The 21,309-nt window shown below is 40.5% G+C and overlaps 1 protein-coding gene and 1 non-coding gene across 3 annotated transcripts; both read right to left on the bottom strand.

The window, feature by feature from the left end:
• Window positions 1–586: 586 nt before the first annotated feature.
• Window positions 587–13,661, bottom strand: LOC111796563 (angio-associated migratory cell protein-like). Of its 2 annotated transcripts, none has more exons than XM_023679237.1 (12): window positions 13,532–13,661; window positions 11,569–11,695; window positions 11,436–11,483; window positions 11,237–11,278; window positions 10,391–10,510; window positions 10,153–10,298; window positions 8,917–9,064; window positions 7,542–7,625; window positions 5,464–5,579; window positions 1,868–1,926; window positions 1,127–1,217; window positions 587–1,054 (listed from the first exon to the last, which is right to left on the bottom strand). In XM_023679237.1, the coding sequence occupies exons 2-12, from the start codon at window positions 11,663–11,665 to the stop codon at window positions 827–829; spliced, it is 1,179 nt and encodes a 392-aa protein (XP_023535005.1). In that variant the 5' UTR covers window positions 11,666–11,695; window positions 13,532–13,661; the 3' UTR covers window positions 587–826. The 2 variants fall into 2 exon arrangements, with proteins under 2 accessions (XP_023535005.1, XP_023535004.1); XM_023679236.1 differs by having other exon boundaries at window positions 13,562–13,644.
• A 3,310-nt stretch (window positions 13,662–16,971) lies between these two features.
• TRNAL-CAA lies at window positions 16,972–17,055 on the bottom strand. The gene has a single exon. It is a non-coding gene; the product is annotated as a tRNA-Leu (tRNA).
• Window positions 17,056–21,309: the final 4,254 nt, after the last annotated feature.

Below are 21,309 nucleotides of genomic sequence, written 5' to 3'. Positions count from 1 at the left end.
AGAGAAGGTCACGACGTGATGAGTTGTTTATCATCGGTATCAAGTGAAAATACAGTGATATATGCAGCTGAGGCATCCTAACAGACCAATAGACTTGAACCAATTGAACTATCTAACAAATTTAAAGTGAATGATTTGGAACAACTTGACATGTCCCATAAATCTTAATAAAGATTCCAAGGACAAAATGTTGACTTAGTCTCAAATATCTTATATCGACAAAATTATTAATTATTATCGAGTATCGTTGCAATGATAATGCTAATTTCATTTAAGTGTATCCTAAAACATCTAAAATGTTATTTATGTTTTCATTATTCTTAAATAAACAATGACGACTCCTTCATACAACACAATTCCCCTACGCTTCAACGTTCATCGTGGAGTACCCTTATTTGTTGAGGATTGTTGGGAGTGAGTCCCATGTTGGCTAATTTAGGGAGCGATCATGGGTTTATAAGTAAACAAATACATATCCATTGGTATGAGACATTTTGGAGAAGCTCAAAGCAAAGCCATGAGAGCTTATGCTCAAAGTGGACAACATCGTACCATAGTGAAGATCCGTGATTCCTAACATCATTCCTACCGAACAAGCAACTGAAAAATGGTTGTAATTTATGTTATTACATTATTCATTACATGAAAAATCTTAGGTTCGACTAAACCTCCAAAGAAAACAAAAATTACACAACTACCCTGACAAAAGTAAACATACAATTACTTGTAAGATGAACTCATACAATGGTATAAACTTGTATAATTATACAAGAATCGAAAATGGGGATCGAAACTTGTCACATTCAAGTACAAAGATCCTATTCCCTCAATGATACTCAGCAATCTCAAAAATCCGAGCGGTAGTATCGAGAGCAACAGAAACAAGGTACTCATGATTGGCAGACACCGAGAGAGATTGGATGGCGTCGGAGTGCCCGGTGAAGGTTCTTACACATTCTCCAGAGAGGCTATCCCATATTCGAACTCGACCATCGACACATCCGGTTGCAAGATATCTCGACGTGCCAATCCAAGTAAGACATGATACTCCATCCTGTCCAAATGAAGGATTATGAAGATAAATGTATTTTACAAACTTAAGAACATAATTTAGTAGTGAATAGACCTCGTGCTCGCATGTACTGCGTGGCGTCGACTGTCGAAGATCCCAAATGATGAGCTTATGATCCATTCCTCCAGTTGCAGCCCATGGGGAGCTGCCATTCAAGATTGAAAACAATCATAACATTCATTAGGCTATAGAAAAGTTAGTGTAAATTTTGAGGAACGTTAGGAGGGAGTCCCACGTTGGCTAATCAAGGGGATGATCATGGGTTTATAAGTAAGGAATATATCTCTATTGGTATGAGTTTTGGAGAAACCAAAAGCAAAGCCATGAGAGTTTATGCTCAAAGTGGACAATATCATACCATCCGTGATTCCCCCACATGGTATCAACGTCATGCCCTTAACTTAGCCATGCTAATCGAATCCTCAAGTGTCGAACAAATAAGTTGATAGCCTCGAAGGTGTAGTCAAAAGTGACTTCTTTGTTCGAGGGCTCTAAAGAAAGGAGCCAAGCCTCGATTAAGGAGAGGTTGTTCAAGGGTTACATAGACTTCAGGAGAAGTTTTATGGTGTACTTTGTTCGAGGGGAAGATTGTTGAGGATGGTTGGGAAGGAGTCCCACGTTGGTTAGGGAATGATCACGAGTTTATAAGTAAGGAATGTATCTCCTTTTGAGGAAACCCAAAGCAAAACCATGAGAGCTTATACTCAAAGTGTACAATATCATACCATTGTAGAGGTCCGTGATTCCTAACAACATTTTAAACAAAGTTTCATGAATCATAATTAATCACAGTACCTTGGCGCTAGACCGATGCACTCGATCGAATCAGAATGAGAAACCAGGGAATTAACGACCTGTCAAAAGCAGCAAGTGTCTTCATTTTTTCTTTTATGAGAAAGTAGACTACAAAACAGAAGTCCAGGGCCATAAAAATTACAGCTTACACCAGATACAAGCAACTAACTTATATAAAAAACAGTTCCAATCCCTAATAATAAGGGTCTTCTGTGACAGCGGCCCAGGGCCGCCCACCGCTCGCAGATATTGTCCTCTTTAAACTTTCCCTTTCGGGCTTCTCCTCAAGACTTTAAAACGCGTCTGCTAGGGAGAGGTTTCTACACCCTTATAAACGATGTTTCGTTCTCCTCCCCAACCGATGTGGGACATCACAATCCACCCTCCTTGAGGGCCCAGCGTCCTCGCTGGCACTCGTTCCTTTCTCCAATCGATGTGAGACCCCTACCAAATCTACCCCCCTTCAGGGCCCAACGTCTTTATTGACACACCGCCTTGTTCTACCTCATTCGGGGAATGGCCTCCTCGCTGGCACATCGCCCGGTGTCTGGCTCTGATACCATTTGTAATGGCCCAAACCCACCGCTAGCAGATATTGTCCTCTTTGGGTCTTTTCCTTTCGGGCTTTCCCTCAAGGCTTTAAAATGCGTCTGCTAGGGAGAGGTTTCCACACCCTTATAATCGGTGTTTCGTTCTCCTCCCCAACCGATGTGGGACACCACATCTTCATTTAAATATATCCATTGCTTAACTATAAAGTTTAGGAACTTGAGAACAAGTTTAAGAGATTGATTGTGTTTTCTCCACTCTAAATTCTCATGAGATGTATGTTATTTTCACAACAACAAAAGAGAATTGATAAGCATAAGTGCTTAAGGTTCCTCTATTCAAAAGCTCTCTCCCCTCAAGTTGTTCTTCCGTTTCAGTTATTTGTTTCGACATATTTTGATTGTGGGCAATTTCCAACAGATCCCACGTTGGTTGNCTCGCTGGCACTCGTTCCTTTCTCCAATCGATGTGAGACCCCTACCAAATCTACCCCCCTTCAGGGCCCAACGTCTTTATTGACACACCGCCTTGTTCTACCTCATTCGGGGAATGGCCTCCTCGCTGGCACATCGCCCGGTGTCTGGCTCTGATACCATTTGTAATGGCCCAAACCCACCGCTAGCAGATATTGTCCTCTTTGGGTCTTTTCCTTTCGGGCTTTCCCTCAAGGCTTTAAAATGCGTCTGCTAGGGAGAGGTTTCCACACCCTTATAATCGGTGTTTCGTTCTCCTCCCCAACCGATGTGGGACACCACATCTTCATTTAAATATATCCATTGCTTAACTATAAAGTTTAGGAACTTGAGAACAAGTTTAAGAGATTGATTGTGTTTTCTCCACTCTAAATTCTCATGAGATGTATGTTATTTTCACAACAACAAAAGAGAATTGATAAGCATAAGTGCTTAAGGTTCCTCTATTCAAAAGCTCTCTCCCCTCAAGTTGTTCTTCCGTTTCAGTTATTTGTTTCGACATATTTTGATTGTGGGCAATTTCCAACAGATCCCACGTTGGTTGGGAGGAGAACGAAACCTTCTTTATAAGGGTGTGGAAACCTCTCCCTAGCATACGCGTTTTAAAACCTTGAGGGGGAATCCGAAAGAGAAAACCCAAAGAGGACAATATCTGCTAGCAATGGGCTTAGGCTGTTACAAATGGTATCAGAGCCAAACACCGGACGATATGCCAGTGAGGAGGCTGAGCCCTGAAGGGGGGTGGACACGAGGCAGTGTGCCAGCGAGGACACTGGGACTCAAGGGGGGTGGATTGCGAGATCCCATATCGGTCAGGGAGGAGAACGAAACATAATTTATAAGGGTGTAGAAACCTCTCCCTAACAGACGCGTTTTAAAACTTTGAGGGAAAACCTGGAAGGAGAAACCCAAAGAGGACAATATCTACTAGCAGTGGACTTGAGCTGTTACAAATGGTATCAGAGTCAGACACAAAAATGTGTGCCAACGAGGATGCTGAGCCCTGATTGCTGAGTCCTGAAGGGAGGTGGATTGTGAGATCCTACATCGGTTGGAAAGGAGAACGAAACATTTTTTATAAGGGTGTGAAAGCTTCTCCCTTGTTGGAAATTGCCCACGATCGAAATATGTCGAAACAAATAATTGAAGTGGAAGTTGAGGGGGTAGAGCCTTTGAATAGAGGAACCTTAAGCACTTTGCTTTATCAATTCATCTTTTTGTTTGGGTTGATGAAATAACATAATCTCATGAGTATTTACAGTGGAGATTGCACAACCAATCTCCTAAACTTCCTCACAAGTTCCTAAACTAACTAACAAATCTTTCAAATCCATTTCTTAAGCTTTCAAATCAATATCTACCTAAATCTTCCTAAAATTGCTCTAGGTTAACAACTTCTTTAGCTAAGTCAAGCTTCTAAAGAGGACAATATTTGCCAGCGATGGGCTTGGGCTTGGGCACATGTGTAGACCACAAATAGTCCTAGAGAACAACTGCCATCGACCCTTCAACATTTAGCATTACAAGCAAATGCGATAGGCCAACCCAAGAGGGGGCTGCAACTGCTGCATTTATCATACAATTCAGGTCAAGTTCAGTGAAGGACACAAGATGATCATACGCATTGCCCTTAGATATTAAGGAAAAAAAAAAGAAAAGAAAAGGGGTCTCAGAAGCCCAAGAAAGTCCTTACAAATCATTGTGCAATGCTTTCAAGAAGTTATAATTTCCGTCCTTTCACGAATCAAGATGCTAGGTCTCTTCTGCTTGTATAAAAACTAACACATAAACCCCTCCTTTTTACGACTTCCAACCTAACCTAACCGTTAACTATTTACGAATTGCACTAACTTAATGTAACGGCTCAAGCTCACCGCTAGCCGATATTGTCTTCTTTGGACTTTTCCTTTCGGGCTTTCCCTCAAGGTTTTTAAAACGCGTCTGCTAGGGAGAGGTTTCCACACCCTTATAAAGAATGATTCGTTCCCCTCTCTAACTGATGGGGGATCTCACAATCCACCCCCTTTTGGGGCCCAACGTCCTCACTGACACTCATTCCCCAATCCAATCGATGTGGGATCTCACAATACACCCCTCTTCGGGGCCCAACGTCCTCGCTGGCACACCACCCGGTGTCTGGCTCTGATATCATTTGTAACAGCCCAAGCCCACCACTAGCAGATATTGTCTTCTTTGGGCTTTCCCTTTCGGACTTCCCCTCAAGGTTCTTAAAACGCGTCTACTAGGGAGAGGTTTCCACACCTTTATAAAGAATGCTTCGTTCACCCTCTCCAACCGATGTGGGATCTCACAATCCACCCCCCTTTGGGACCCAGCGTCCTCACTGGCACTCGTTCCCCTCTTCAATCGGGATCTCACACTTGACTGTATAGTTCAATCGAAGTCATTCAAACAAACAGAGATTCAAAATGTGGCATAAACTGTTCATTCAAATGCAATCAACTCGAGACATGAAAGAAAAGGATGGGTTATTCACGGGGAAAAACGTCCCGAACAACCCCCTTTACTCCGCTAAATAGCAAGAATATCATCGAAAGAAATTGTAGAAATAACCTTTCCGGTCGCTATGTTCACAATATGAACAGAACCATCTTTTGAACCAGTAAGAGCAAGCGTTGAATCAGAAGTGAGTGCTAGAGAAGTCAATCCTTGAGTATGATAGGGGTGACCTGAATAATACAAAGAAATAAAATCATCACTTAATAAGTTCCGTCTGTAGATAAGGATAAAACTACGATAGTTATGATTAGTACAAGAGCTTTTCCTTTCGGGCTTCCCCTAAAAGTTTTTAAAACGCGTGTGTTAGGGAGAGGTTTCCACATACTTGTAAAGAATGCTTCGTTCTCCTCTCCAACTGATGTGGGATCTCACAATCCACCCCCTTCGGGATCCAACGTTCTCACTGGCAATCGTTTCCCTCACCAATCGACGTGGGACCCCCCAATCCAACCCCTTCGGGGCCCAATGTCCTCGCTGGCACACCGCATTTTGCTTTTTACTCCTCTATGTTACCAAATTATCTCCAAGAAAAGTACAATACTTTGTAGTAGATCTTTTATCCACTATTGATCTAACATAGTCAGCGTCAGTGTAAGCCTCTTTGTTTCAACAAAATTCCTTTTCCTTAGTTTCAACAAAATTCCTTTTCCTTAAGATCCTTTCAGGTAACGTAACACTCTATATGCTGCCCGAAGGTGAGACTCTTGTGAATCATGCATGAATTGACTAATTACACTCACGGAGTATACTATGGTCGAGTGTGAACTAGATATATAAGCCTCCCACTAGCCTTTAGTACGTTTCTTTGTTCACCATAGATTCTTTTTTTGCTTTGGGCTTCCCCAAAAGGCCTCATACCAATGGAGATAGTATTCCTCACTTATAAACCCATGATCTTCCACTAAATTAACCAATGTGAGGACTTACTCCCAATAATCCTCAACAGTAACCTCAAATTCTTTCACCACTTCCCTTGATTCTGAGTGTTTGATAAAGAGAGCATGATCGCCTTGACTTTGCTTGTACTCACGATCTTTCATTACCTTAGTGAACCTTCCAAATCATACCCTTGGTGATGTTAGACAAACACGACTCTCCACAATAGTATGATATTGTCCACTTTGAGCCGAAGCTCTTATGGCTTTGCTTTGGGCTCCCCCAAAAGGCCTCATTCCAATGGAGAGTGTATTCTTATATTATAAACCCATGACCATTCCCTAAATTAATCAATGTGGGACACTTTCATCCAACACCTCCCCTCGAACAAAGTACGCCTCCCCTTAATCGAGGCTCGACTCCTTTGGAGTCTTAGTCATTTTTGACTGTCTTTGAGGAGGCTTGACTCCTTTTTCTTTTTGGAGTCCTTTGTTCGACATTCGAGGATTTGCCAATCCATTGGCACGACTAAGTTTAGGGCATAGCTCTGATACCATGTTAGACGAACACGACTCTCCACAATGGTATGATATTGTCCACTTTGAGCATAAGCTCTCATGGCTTTGCTTTGGGCTTCCCCAAAAGGCCTCATACAATTGGAGATAGTATTCCTCCTTTATAAACCCATGATCTTCCACTAAATTAACCAATGTGGGGACTCACTCCCAATAATCCTCAACAGTAACCTCAAATTCTTTCATCACTTCCCTTGATTCCGAGTGTTCGATAAAGAGAGCGTGATCTCCTTGACTTTGCCTGTACCCACGATCTTGTTGAGATATGATTCAAAGTATTTAAAATGAAGATATAATTTAAAGTAGTTGAGATATGATTCAAATATTCAAACTACCAAGATTTTAGGAGATTGTTACTCGATTTGAATTTATCTAGATTTACATGATTTACTATTTCTGGTCCAGTCTATAAGCTATAAATACTGGAATTGTGTAACCCTCTAAGCATCAAGTCAGTAGACCATAATAAAGTACTGCAGCTTTCATCTATTTTATCTATTTCTATCTCTTTCACTATCCTTTTCCTCCAACCGATCTTTCATGTGAACCTTCCAAATCATACGCTTGGTGATTGTTTTAGTCCATAAAGGGCATTTCTAAATCCTCTTAGGAATGTTCATGTAGTTTATGATTAATAAGGATAAATTAAACATTAGTCGTACACTCACGTTTGTAACATACCTCTCACAACATGAATATTTTCACCACTTCTTGGATTCCATATCCTCATTGTTGCATCATCAGAACCCGTGCATATCATTTTACCTGGAGCAACAAAAGGCCAAAATAATATCAAGGTCATTAGAAAATAAATAAAAAAACGCACGAATTCAACTCCGAGCTTGAGGAAGAGTGCAGATTTGTAAATGGTTTTTATTGAGTTTGTTAAGAACCACGACTCTCTACAATAGTATGATATTGTCCACTTTGAGCATAAGCTTTCGTGACTTTACTTTTGGTTTCCCCTAAAAGGCCTCATACCAATGGAGATAGTGTTCCTTGCTTATAAACTCATGATCTTCCTCTTAATTACCCTATGTGGGACTACTCCTTTCAATAATCCTAAACAACTCTTCCCTCGAACAAAGTATACCATAGAATCTCCCTTGAGGCCTATGGAGCTCTCGAACAACCTCCCTTTAATCGAGGCTCGACTCCTTTCTTTGGAGCCCTCGAACAAAGTACACCCTCTGTTCAACACTTGAGAGGCCTATGGAGCTCTCGAACAACCTCCCTTTAATCGAGGCTCGACTCCTTTCTTTGGAGCCCTCGAACAAAGTACACCCTCTGTTCAACACTTGAGAGGCCTATGGAGCTCTCGAACAACCTCCCTTTAATCGAGGCTCGACTCCTTTCTTTGGAGCCCTCGAACAAAGTACACCCTCTGTTCAACACTTGAGAGGCCTATGGAGCTCTCGAACAACCTCCCTTTAATCGAGGCTCGACTCCTTTCTTTGGAGCCCTCGAACAAAGTACACCCTCTGTTCAACACTTGAGAGGCCTATGGAGCTCTCAAACAACCTCCCTTTAATCGAGGCTCAACTCCTTTCTTTGGAGCCCTCGAACAAAGTACACCCTCGAGGCTCACAACTTCTTTGTTCATCATTTGAGGATTCTATTGGCATGACTCTAGTACCAGATTGTTGAATACAACTCTTTCTGGAAAACACCCGCACTCTTTTCTTGATTACAAGACACTCTGTAGAAACTACTGCACTCTATGCTTTTGATTTCTTGAGACGAAAACCTAGGTAGGATGGAGGGGTATTTATAGTGGAGGCTAGACAATCTATTCCTAAAACATTTAAATGTTTTTCCTAATAAAATAACTAAATCATTTTTCTAAAAATAAATATACAATGGGCTCGTACAATTATTGGGCTTGATCCTATTGAGCTAGTGATGATATTTTAACCGAGTTTAATTTAGATCTTAATCCTTTTCATTTATTATTGAATACCCTTTCTTTCTACAAGTAGTTTCTCTAGTATTATATTTAGAATCTGATGATTAATTACATGGGATAGTAAGAAACAAAAGAAGATTAGTTCAATACCATCAGGGGTAAAATCACCGCAGGTAACTGAAGCACCGTGACCAGAAAATATATTAAGATAGACACCTCTATCAGCATTCCACATCCAAGCCGTCGAATCTTCAGAACCAGCCAAAACCAGATGTCCTCTTGGATGCCACCTTACCCACTGAGATATCAAATGCTTATTATTTTTTGTATAAAGAACAAAATNAAAAAAAAAAAAAAAAAAAAAAAAAAAAAAAAAAAAAGAGAAAAAGAAAGTCCCACTAAAGGGACTCTAGTCAAGAACAATAAAACCAACATAGAGCTAAGAAAAATATTTCGTCGTCGTGGCCTAGTGAGAAACATAGAATCAAACGAGGGACCAAATTTGAGATCCAACATCGGTTAGGGAGGAGAACGAAGCTCATTCTTTATAAAGGTGAGGAAATCACTACCTAGCATACGCGTTTTAAGAACCTTGAGAGGAAGCACGGAAGGAAAAGCCTAGAAAGGACAATATCTGCTAGCGGTGGGCTTGGGCTATTATAAATGGAATCAAAGCCAGACACCGAGTAGTGTGCCAGTGAGGACATTAGGCCCCAAGGGGGGTGGATTGTGAGATCCCACATTGGTTAGAGAAGGGAACAAAACATTCTTTTTAAGGGTGTGGAAACCTCTCCCTAACAGACACGTTTTAAAACCTTGAGGAGAAGCCTATAAAAGAAAGCCCAAAGAGGACAATATCTGTTAGTGGTGGGCTTAGACTGTTACAACAAGTCTCAAGTAGGGTTAGAGATTAGAGACGAAAATCCTTTATCCACCGTTTAAACTCAATCTCCCTAATTAAAGATAAAAGAGTCGTTACATCAGCTATTTCCCTATCCGACAAATGACAGGTGAACCTAAGCGATAAAGAGCGAGAGCTTCTTGAACAAAATACGTCATCACGTCATCAGTCATCAAGCAATTTTTCATAGAATTCAGAAAGAATAAACAAGAAAACATCATAGGGATCTATCCCCCATCCACTTATCCTCTCAAAAATACGTTTCCTTCTCATCTCGCACAAAACAATAGTCCAAGTGAGAGATCGAAGGGAGCTCATGACAAATTTCTTTCCAAAGGTAGATATAAGTGTCTTTTACCCCACTTGATATCCACTCAAATGGATGAAGATAGTACTTGCTTGCCCATAATCTTATACTTCAAAATCTACAGACTGAATGGCTTGGTTAAATTATTAATTTTATCAAAAAGTAAATATAGCTTTACCTCAATTCCCCCTCCAGGACCTTCAAGTGTGCATTTAAGATTCCCGGATGAAGTATCCCAAATTTGGATAACACCATCAAAACTCCCTGATGCAAGTAGATGTCCATTTGCACTAAATGCTAAGCTAGACACAGAATCCTTGTGACCTGCCAAGGCAAAGAAGGTGAACACTTTTGGTTTTGGAAGTGAAAAGTAAAACGAAAAATAAAAGTAACTATTTGCAGTATCATGCACACACCGCTAAGCTCCTGTGCAAAATCTCCTCGACCGATCTTCCACATAAAACCTTTGTCATCTCCACCACCCGTCGCAACTAATGTGGCATCGATTGGACTACAAGCCACCGTGTAAACCTCACCTACGGAAAAGTGATACCCCAACATGAAGAGACAGGTTAAATTATTCACATTAGTTTTAACATATGCATGGAAAGACACCTGCAGTTATACGATGAATAAGGATAAACTTCACTTCGATTAGGAAATTTTTTAAGAGCTATTTACACTCCATTTTGATTCAAATGTTTCAGACGCGAGGTTAGATCATCAGTTGATTCATCAAATTAATATACGAACTTTACAAATGTTGGACATGACCCACGATTGAAATATGTAGAAACAAGTAAAAGAAGCAAAGAACAACTTGAGGGGAGAGATCTTGTGGAACAAAGAAACCTTAAAGCACTTAGCTATTCAATTCTCTTTGTTGTTGTTGTGAAAAGAGCATACATCTCACGAGTATTTATAGTGAATAAAGCACTAACTAGTTTCCTAAACTTTCTCGTCAAGTTACAAACCACTAACAATCTTCCTAACTAAAGCATAAAATTTGGCCCACAATTTGGCAACTACTACTAGGTTCTCCTATAGTTGCTCCATAAGTTAGTAACTTATTCTACTAAGTCTACTAACAATTCTCCTAAAGATACTCCATAAGTTAGTAACTTGTTCTACTAAGTCTACTAACAATTCTCCTAAAGTTACTCGATACGTTAGTAACTTGTTCTACTAAGTCTACTAACAATAGGTGTGCGTGTGTGTAAGTTGCATATATAAATTGAAAAACAATTAAAATAGACGCTTACCGGTATGGCCAGTAAAAGTATGATTTGAATCATCATCCTCATCTGAAACCACCCAATTCAATAAATGCAACCATTAACGGAGCACAATACTTAGTCTCAAAACATAATATTGTAAGTCAAAGATCAATACAACAGAAATGTTATTTGAGAACATGAAGCATTAAGCCATCAAGATTACTGGAATATAAACATCTCATACCAACATATTCATCATCAGAGCCTTCTTCATCAACAGCATCAGGAAGATCTTAAATCGACAGAATAAACTTAATAATTAGTATAGGAAACTTCACTGAAACATAAAGGTAAAATCAACAGGAGGAAAGAGAGACCTTCCTCATCAACTTGGACTTCGTGGAGTATGTCATCTTCGTCGAGGAAGACCTCACCGTGATCATCTTCCTCCTCACATGAACCTGGAATGTTCATAGATCTCTCGTGGTTCAATAACTGGAATTGCTATGGAAGCAAGGAAAGAGTATATGTGAGAGTCAAACTTTATGTTATATCATTATCTCTAATTCAAAATTTAAAAAACAAAAATTATTGATACTTCTCTATTATGCACTCACATAAAAAGGGGAAAAAAAAGATTAATTCCCCCACAAGATTATTGCGATCTTTTTCGTAAATGGGGATGTTAACATCCCCTATTAAGACTCATTAGCTTTTGTAAGAGAGAATGAACTACAAAAGTTCTAGATGAATCTAATAGACCCCAATCATGAAAGTTTACACAAATATGAAAAATAAAGAAAATGTTTTTCTTTCAATATCATTCTGTGTCTAGGCCAGCTGTGTGTCACAATCACACTTTTTTTGGTAGCGGACTTTGTGATTGTGCGACACTCACTCCCAACACCAAGTGAGTCAAACCAATTTGTATTTGCGTCGCCTACAGCCAGGCAACGTATGCTCAAGTTTCTGACAACTAGTCAATTTCTTTCAATATTGAGACCCATTAGCTTTTGTAAGAGAGAATGACAGTCGGGCCCATTTGAGAAGAAGGTTCTAGAAAAAGAGAGCAGAGAGATTTTTGAAAGCGAGTTTGAAAGTAAGAGTAAGAGAAGATTTAAAAGCAACGTTATATACTATAAGCAAAAGGCAACACAATGGCTTAAATAGAATATAACTTTCTGGGTAGGGAGAATTTGCCAACTAGTCGCATCCCCCTATAGTACGTTTCTATAGTACGTTTTGAGGCAATTCAGGTCTGGCAGGCCTAGACATGTTTTTGCCGTCATACAAAATCAAGGGGAGGAGTTGACAACTTCTATAGTAGATTTTGGGGTGATTCAGGTCAGGCAGGCCTAGATATGACTTTGTCAAGTAGTTGTACAAATAGAAAATACAATAGTAAGACAATATAACATGAAATTAAATAAAGGGTTCGACATGGCATGGGCATGCGGCCACGAGCAACACACCCTGGACGAGCATGATCGTGACACTATGTGCACCAAAAGGTCTCATACCAATGGAGATGTATTCCTTACTTATAACCCCATGATCATTCCCTAAATTAGCCAATGTGGGACTCCCTCCCATTAATCCTCAACAATCCTCCCCTCGAACAAAGTACACCATAGAGCCTCCCCTGAGGCCTATGGAGTCCTCGAACAAACTCCTCTTAATCAAGGCTCGACTCCTTCTCTCGAGCCCTCAAACAAAGTACACCATTTTTTCGTCACTTGAGTCACTTTTGACTACACCTTCGAGGCTCACAATTTCTTTGTTCGATATTTGAGTATTCTATTAACATGTCTAAGTTAAGGACATGACTCTATACCATGTTAGGAACCACAAACCTCCACAATGGTATGATATTGTCCACTTTGAACATAAGCTCTCATGGCTTTGCTTTTGGTTTCCCCAAAAGGCCTCATACTAATGGAGATAGTGTTCCACAATTATAAACTCATGATCTTCCTCTTAATTAGCCAATTTGGAACTATTCCTCTCAATAATCCTCAACAGACGATTCCAATCTTCAAAAAATTACTACCGTTCTTGTTGTTCTGTCAATCAAAATAACTCCTACAAGGATGCTAGAAAATTCACGGTCGTATAAACAAGGAAACTTTCAACAGAGACCAAAGACATATTCAGATATCAAGCCTCAATCGACAGACATAAGCAACAAATCAAAAGGCAGTTTCAAAAGTCACAATTCGCCGCAAGCCTGTTTTTTCGTTTCTATTCGGCCATTTTATTATTTCATTAGACAAATCCAAATTTATGTCATCCACGAGAGAAGAAAGACATGGCGAAGAGCGTAGAAAACCAGAGACAAACCGTTAGGAGGTAAGCTGCGGAGGTACTTACGGCAGAAAGATGGCGGCAGCGGCGGCGGCGACTCTGAGCTGCCGAAATGTAGAAGACGGCGGGAAGAAGAAGATGAAAGGAATTGGGTTGCCTCTTTTTCTTTTACTTGTTTTTACGAAAAGTGGGTGAGTTTCATTTTATTTTTATTAGCATTTTCTAATTAATTAATTTTTAGTAATCAATTGTTATTAAAGAAATATATATATATATTATTATTATTATTATTATAATAGATTAGTACTTATTTAAATCTCATTCAAATTTTTAATATGTATATTTTTCTTTAGAAAAATCGTGTACTATTCGATATTGATAAGAATTCTTCCCTCTCTGTGTGTTTATTAACATTGGACTTCATGGTATCAGAGTTATGTCCTTAATTTAGTCATGTTAATAAAATTCTCAAATGTCGAACAAAGAAGTTGTGAGCCTCGAACGTGTAGTCAAAAGTGACTCAAGTATCGAACAAATTGTGTACTTTGTTCGAGGACTCTAGAAAAGGAGTCGAGTCTCAATTAAGGGGAGGTTGTTCGAGAGCTCCATAGGCCTCATGGGCTCTATAGTGTACTTTGTTTGAGGGGAGGATTGTTGAGGATTGATGGGAGGGAGTCCCACATTGGCTAATTTAGAGAATGATCATGGGTTTATAAATAAGGAATACATCTGGTACGAGCCCTTTTGGAGAAGCCCAAAGCAAAGTCATGAGAGCTTATGCTCAAAGTGGATAATATCATACCATTGTGAAGATCCGTAATTCTTAACATGGTTTCCTCCTATATTATTCTAAAACCTAACCCTTCGTGATTTACCACGTTTTAGGTAATTTTACGTTGTTGATTCTCCACGGTAAAACTATCCTTGTCGTGCTTGTCGAAAAAGGAAGTGTACAAATTGAATTACAATTTTGGGTGGAGACGAAAGATCTAGTAGCCCCATATCTCCCACGAACCAATAATTAACGACTATCCATCTCTAATGTAGACGTGACCTAATCCAGTAGCCCCATATCTCCCACGAACCGATAATTAACGACTATCCATCTCTAATGTAGACGTGACCTAATCCAGTATCCCCATATCTCCCACGAACCATTAATTAACGACTATCCATCTCTAATGTAGACGTGACCTATTCCAGTAGCCCCATATCTCCCACGAACCGATAATTAACGACTATCCATCTCTAATGTAGATGTGACCTAATCCAGTAGCCCCATATCTCCCACGAACCATTAATTAACGACTATCCATCTCTAATGTAGATGTGACCTATTCCAGTAGCCCCATATCTCCCACGAACCAATAATTAACGACTATCCATCTCTAATGTAGACGTGACCTAATCCAGTAGTCCCATATCTCCCACGAACTGATAATTAATGACTATCCATCTCTAATGTAGACGTGACCTATTCCAGTAGCCCCATATCTCCCATGAACCGATAATTAATGACTATCCATTTCTAATGTAGACGTGACCTAACCATCAGACGCCAAGCCCATGCGAATCATGAGCGCTTCAAATCCATGTGCAGATGGCCCAACCTCCCCCAAGCCCACAGCTAGAGATGAAGTCCTATCCTTTAGCTCAACATTGTTTTCTTATACCCTATATTTTTACTTACATCCTTGTAAGGCGGGATCTCGTAAAAAAATTATTAAAACCATCATCGATAAATTCACATGGTTTACTTTAAAATAATTATTAAACTATTCATCCGTACCCGATAGTTATATGCAGTAAGCCGTTGTTGCATTTTGCTTACATTCCCATATAACACAAATTTCAATTTCTCGAATCTTGCTTTCAAAACTCTCTTTCGAAATCTCTCTGCCCCTGTTTTTTAAAACTTTCTTCTTGAACCCGGGCAAGAGGCTCGAGCATACGTCTCTTGGCCATAGGCGATGCAAGAACGAATAGACTTAACTCACTTGTTGCTGGGAAGTGAGTGTCGTACAATCGCAAGTTCGCTGCCATCTAAATGCGATTGTGACAAGTAAATAGCCCCACTTATAGAGTGATAGTACTTAAAAGTGACCAAGTCGTGAGCTATTGTTACTTAGCACTCACTCGAGTCTCGAATGTCTCTTTATACTTATCTTTCAATGTAAACGTCTTAAACAATTATCAAATTTTCAGTAGTCAAACTCAGTCAACTTGATCTAAATTTCAGTATTAATATCATGGTTATAAGTGGTTTTGGATACGAAAAAAATGGTATTAACGATTTTCAATATCACTTCCAATCATGCGTAATGCTTTTCTCGTTCTCTCTACAATTTTGTGGTAGTGTCACCTCTCTCTCTCTTGCATGGTTCGTATTCACATCCAAAGACTCTCTCTCTTAATCCAATTCTATCATTGACTCTACAATTCAAATGTCTCTTACGGCTAAGACAATGTTTTTCGACTATGCTAGTGATGTTCGTGCGACGAACTTTTTCAATGTAAGTATGACTTTAATGGCATATGTTATGATTGAAAAGAAAAATAGTGTTAGGAAAGAAGTACGCAGCTTCTTCAAACCCGCTTCTCGAATGACGGTTTATATCTATACTATAGACTCTGGTCTTACACTGGTAACCAGATCTAGAGCACGAGCAAGAGTACAAATAAGAGATCAAATAGAGTAAATCATGACCTTCTGCGTTACTAAATTGAGACCCTATCCCTCAGGATCGTGAGCATGGTCATGAATCTGAGAATAGATTTTTCTAAAAAACGAAGAGATCTTTCTCAAAAACCTTTTAATGGATATGGACTACCACAACTTGAGTCTTGCGCCTTAGACCAAGGCAGCCTCCTCACATTTAGCTTTTAATGGATATGGACTACCACAACTTGAGTCTTGCGCCTTAGACCAAGGCAGCCTCCTCACATTTAGCTTTTAATGGATATGGACTACCACAACTTGAGTCTTGCGCCTTAGACCAAGGCAGCCTCCTCACATTTAGCTTTTAATGGATATGGACTACCACAACTTGAGTCTTGCGCCTTAGACCAAGGCAGCCTCCTCACATTTAGCTTTTAATGGATATGGACTACCACAACTTGAGTCTTGCGCCTTAGACCAAGGCAGCCTCACATTTAGCTTGAAGTATTTTTCAGTACAATAACGATTTTATTGTGATGGAACCTACAACGATAAGAGAGCCTAGATGTTAATTTATCTTTAATCTTTCGAAAGAAGTGGGATTTGAACCCACGCCCTCTTACGAAAAGCCTAGATGTTAATTTATCTATAATCTTTCAAAAGAAGTGGGATTTGAACCCACGCCCTCTTACGAAAACCAGAACTTGGGTTAAGCATCTTAGACCACTCAACCATCCTGACCATAGGCTTGGTGACAAGCTTTCAGCAACTATAACAATAAGAGCCTAGATGTTAATTTATAATCTTTCAAAAGAAATGTCAGAAGTGGGATTTGAACCCACGCCCTCTTACGAAGACCAGAACTTGAGTCTGGCGCCTTAGACCACTCGGCCATCCTGACAATAGGCTTGCTGACAAGATTTTAGCATCTACAACGATAAGAACCTAGATGTTAATTTAAACTTTCGGTTCGGTAAATTTATTTATGAAAGAAATGTCGGAAGTGGAATTTGAACCCACGCCCTCTTACGAAAACCAAAACTTGAGTCTATCGCCTTAGACCACTCTACCATCCTGACCATAGGCTTGGTGACAAGCTTTTAGCAACTACAACGATAAGAGCCTAGATGCTAATATGTATGAAAATATGAAAGAAATGTCAAAAGTGGGATTTGAACCCATACCCTCTTACAAAAGAGGAAGGCACCTTAGACCACTCAGCCATCCTGACAAATTTTAGTAACTACAACAATAGGACCCTAGATACTAATTTATCTATAAACAGAAATGTCAAAAATGGGATTTGAACCCAAGCCCTCCTATGAAGACCAGAACTTGAGTCAAACACCTTAAAACGCTCAGCCATCCCGACATATGGCTTGCTGACAAGCTTTTAGCAACTACAACGATAAGAGCCTAGATACTAATTTATCCATATGTATGAGAATATGAAAGAAATGTCAAAAATGGGATTTGAACACACGTCCTCTTACAAAGACCAAATCTTATCTTGAGTCAAGCGCCTTAGACCACTCAACCATCCTAACATTACACTTACTGACAAGCTTTTAGCAACTACAACAATAAGAGCCTAGATACTAATTTAGAAACAAGAACGGAATGAGAGCCTAGATGCGAGTCTTACAAAGACCCACTCGGCCATCCTAACATTTAGGAAGTAGTTCTGGCTCCTTAGACCACTTGGTCATCCTAGTTCTGGCTCCTTAGACCACTTGGCCATCCTAGTTCTAGCTCCTTAGACCACTTTGCCATCCTAACATTTAGGAAGTAGTTCTGGCTCCTTAGACCACTTGGCCATCCTATTATGGCTCCTTAGACCTTCTGGCTGGCTCCTTAGACCACTTGGCCATCTAACATTTAGGAAGTAGTTCTGGCTCCTTAGACCACTTGGCCACCTAACATTTAGGAAGTAGTTATGGCTCCTTAGACCAGACCACTTATTAGGAAGTAGTTATGGCTCCTTAGACAANGGCCATCTAACATTTAGGAAGTAGTTCTGGCTCCTTAGACCACTTGGCCATCTAACATTTAGGAAGTAGTTCTGGCTCCTTAGACCACTTGGCCATCTAACATTTAGGAAGTAGTTATGGCTCCTTAGACCTTCATTTAGGAAGTAGTTATGGCTCATGGCTCCTTAGACCACTTGGCCATCCTAACATTTAGGAAGTAGTTATGGCTCCTTAGACCTTCTGGCTGGCTCCTTAGTAACATTTAGGAAGTAGTTATGGCTACCACTTCGCCATCCTAACATTTAGGAAGTCCACTTGGCCATCCTAACATTTAGGAAGTCCACTTGGCCATCCTAACATTTAGGAAGTCCACTTGGTCATCCTAACATTTAGGAAGTAGTTATGGCTGGCTCCTTAGACCACTTGGCCATCCTATTCTAGCTCCTTAGACCACTTGGCTTCCTTAGACCACTTGGCTTCCTTAGACCACTTGGCTGGCCATCCTATTCTAGCTCCTTGACCACTTGGCTTCCCATCCTATTCTAGCTCCTTGACCACTTGGCTGGCCATCCTATTCTAGCTCCTTGACCACTTGGCTGGCCATCCTATTCTAGCTCCTTGACCACTTGGCTGGCCATCCTATTCTAGCTCCTTGACCACTTGGCTGGCCATCCTATTCTAGCTCCTTGACCACTTGGCTGGCCATCCTATTCTAGCTCCTTGACCACTTGGCTGGCCATCCTATTCTAGCTCCTTGACCACTTGGCTGGCCATCCTATTCTAGCTCCTTGACCACTTGGCTGGCCATCCTATTCTAGCTCCTTGACCACTTGGCTGGCCATCCTATTCTAGCTCCTTGACCACTTGGCTGGCCATCCTATTCTAGCTCCTTGACCACTTGGCTGGCCATCCTATTCTAGCTCCTTGACCACTTGGCTGGCCATCCTATTCTAGCTCCTTGACCACTTGGCTGGCCATCCTATTCTAGCTCCTTGACCACTTGGCTGGCCATCCTATTCTAGCTCCTTGACCACTTGGCTGGCCATCCTATTCTAGCTCCTTGACCACTTGGCTGGCCATCCTATTCTAGCTCCTTGACCACTTGGCTGGCCATCCTATTCTAGCTCCTTGACCACTTGGCTGGCCATCCTATTCTAGCTCCTTGACCACTTGGCTGGCCATCCTATTCTAGCTCCTTGACCACTTGGCTGGCCATCCTATTCTAGCTCCTTGACCACTTGGCCATCCTATTCTAGCTCCTTAGACCACTCGGCCATCCTAGAAACTAGAACGAAGCTAGAATAAGAGCCTAGATGCTAATTTATTATGTCAAAAGTGGGATCTGAACCCACGCCTCTTACGAGGATCAAAACTTGACTCTAGTGCCTTAGACCACTCGACCATCCTAATATGTAGCTGAAAATATTTTTTCAGTACAATAACCATTTTATTGTGATGACATGCTTTTAGAAAAAAGAGCAAGCTGGAATTAGAGTCTAGATGATAATTTAGCACGTCAGAAGTGGGATTTAAACCCACGGCCTCTTACAAAGACCAGAACTTGAGCCTGACGCTTCATAAATTAATATATTAGTCATTTGTTAAACCATAAATAAGTACCGTGCAAAATATCATACCGTTTGGAGTTCATTAAAAACATTAATTCCCATAAAAGGTTCCTAAGGGACATTTTTGTCATTTTTGCCCTAATCTTCGTGTATGTTCTAAATATATTCAAATGCTTTAAAATTATACATATTCATTTATAACTTTATAAATAGGTCTCATATAAAATTTCAAGTTATTTAGGGCTCATATTTCCATGAAACGTCGTAAGGACATCGTAAGGGTATTTTAGTCATTTTACCCCTATCTATGGTTTCGCTCCTAAATATGCTCTTATGTCCATGAAGCCATCCATTAAGTTTCGTACACAGCGGATGTCATTTAGTCGGTCAATTTCGTAACTTATGATTTCCAAGCAAAACATACAATTTAGGTCCACTCGATCATGGTTGTTTGCCTAGTCATTCAATTTTTAGGAAATACCAAAATGGCTACTTACTCACTTGTCATCGGGGCCTCGATTTTCACACCCAAATGCTCAAATCCCTCAAATTTTTCCCGTACAGGACTCGAAGGTGTCAACATTAAGGAACAAAAAGGATTTAGGCACGAATCAGTTTAGAAATAGGCTAAATTACCAAACACATTATTAAGAATCATTTTTGGGTGACATGGTCGGTTCAACGAGATGCACTTTCCTTTTTGGTGGCTTAATCATAAGAACTTCGAGATTAAATATGCTTTGCTTCGAGCAATTTATGTCGGGAGACCTCTTGAGAATTTTCGTAGCAAATATGTGAGGAGGAAAAAACATGCTGGAATGACTCGTGTTAGTCTGTGGAGATAGTTTTCACTCTTAGAAGCGAGAAGTAACCTGACAATATCGTCACGGGAATATTAGGGCTATTAAGTGCTAAATCCAGATTTCGAATCTTGGACATGGGTTGTTAGGAGTAGAAACTTGAAACCCAACAAAATTATCAACATCAAAAGAACTCTAAAATTCCAAAAGATTCCTCTCGCTTTTATTATTTTTAAATATACAACATCTTAGGTGTAACGACTGAGATAGATTCCTCCCACTTTTATTATTTTTAAATATACAACATCTTAGGTGTAACGACCCAGATCCACCGCTAGCAGATATTGTTCTTTTTGGGCTTCCCCTCAAGGCTTTAAAACGCGTCTGCTAGGGGAAGGTTTCCACACCCTTATAAAGGGTGATTTGTTCTCCTCCCCAACCAATGTGGGACATCACAATCCACCCCCCTTCAGAGCCCAGCGTCCTCGCTGGCACTCGTTCCTTTATCCAATCGATGTGTGACCGCCCCCAAATCCACCCCCCTTTGGGGCCCAGCGTCCTTACTGGCACACCGCCTCGTGTCTACCCCCCTTCGGGGAACAGCGAGAAGGCCGACACATCGTCCGGGAACATGGCTCTGATACCATTTGTAACGACCCAGATCCACCGCTAGCAGATATTGTCCTCTTTGGGCTTTCCCTTTCGGGCTTCCCCTCAAGGCTTTAAAACGCGTCTGCTAGGGGAAGGTTTCCACACCCTTATAAAGGGTGATTTGTTCTCCTCCCCAACCAATGTGGGACATCACAATCCACCCCCC

The sequence above is a fragment of the Cucurbita pepo genome, chromosome LG06, assembly GCF_002806865.2.
Source record: "Cucurbita pepo subsp. pepo cultivar mu-cu-16 chromosome LG06, ASM280686v2, whole genome shotgun sequence".
Taxonomy (NCBI): domain Eukaryota; kingdom Viridiplantae; phylum Streptophyta; class Magnoliopsida; order Cucurbitales; family Cucurbitaceae; genus Cucurbita; species Cucurbita pepo.
This window is presented reverse-complemented; position numbering and strand designations above follow the sequence as displayed.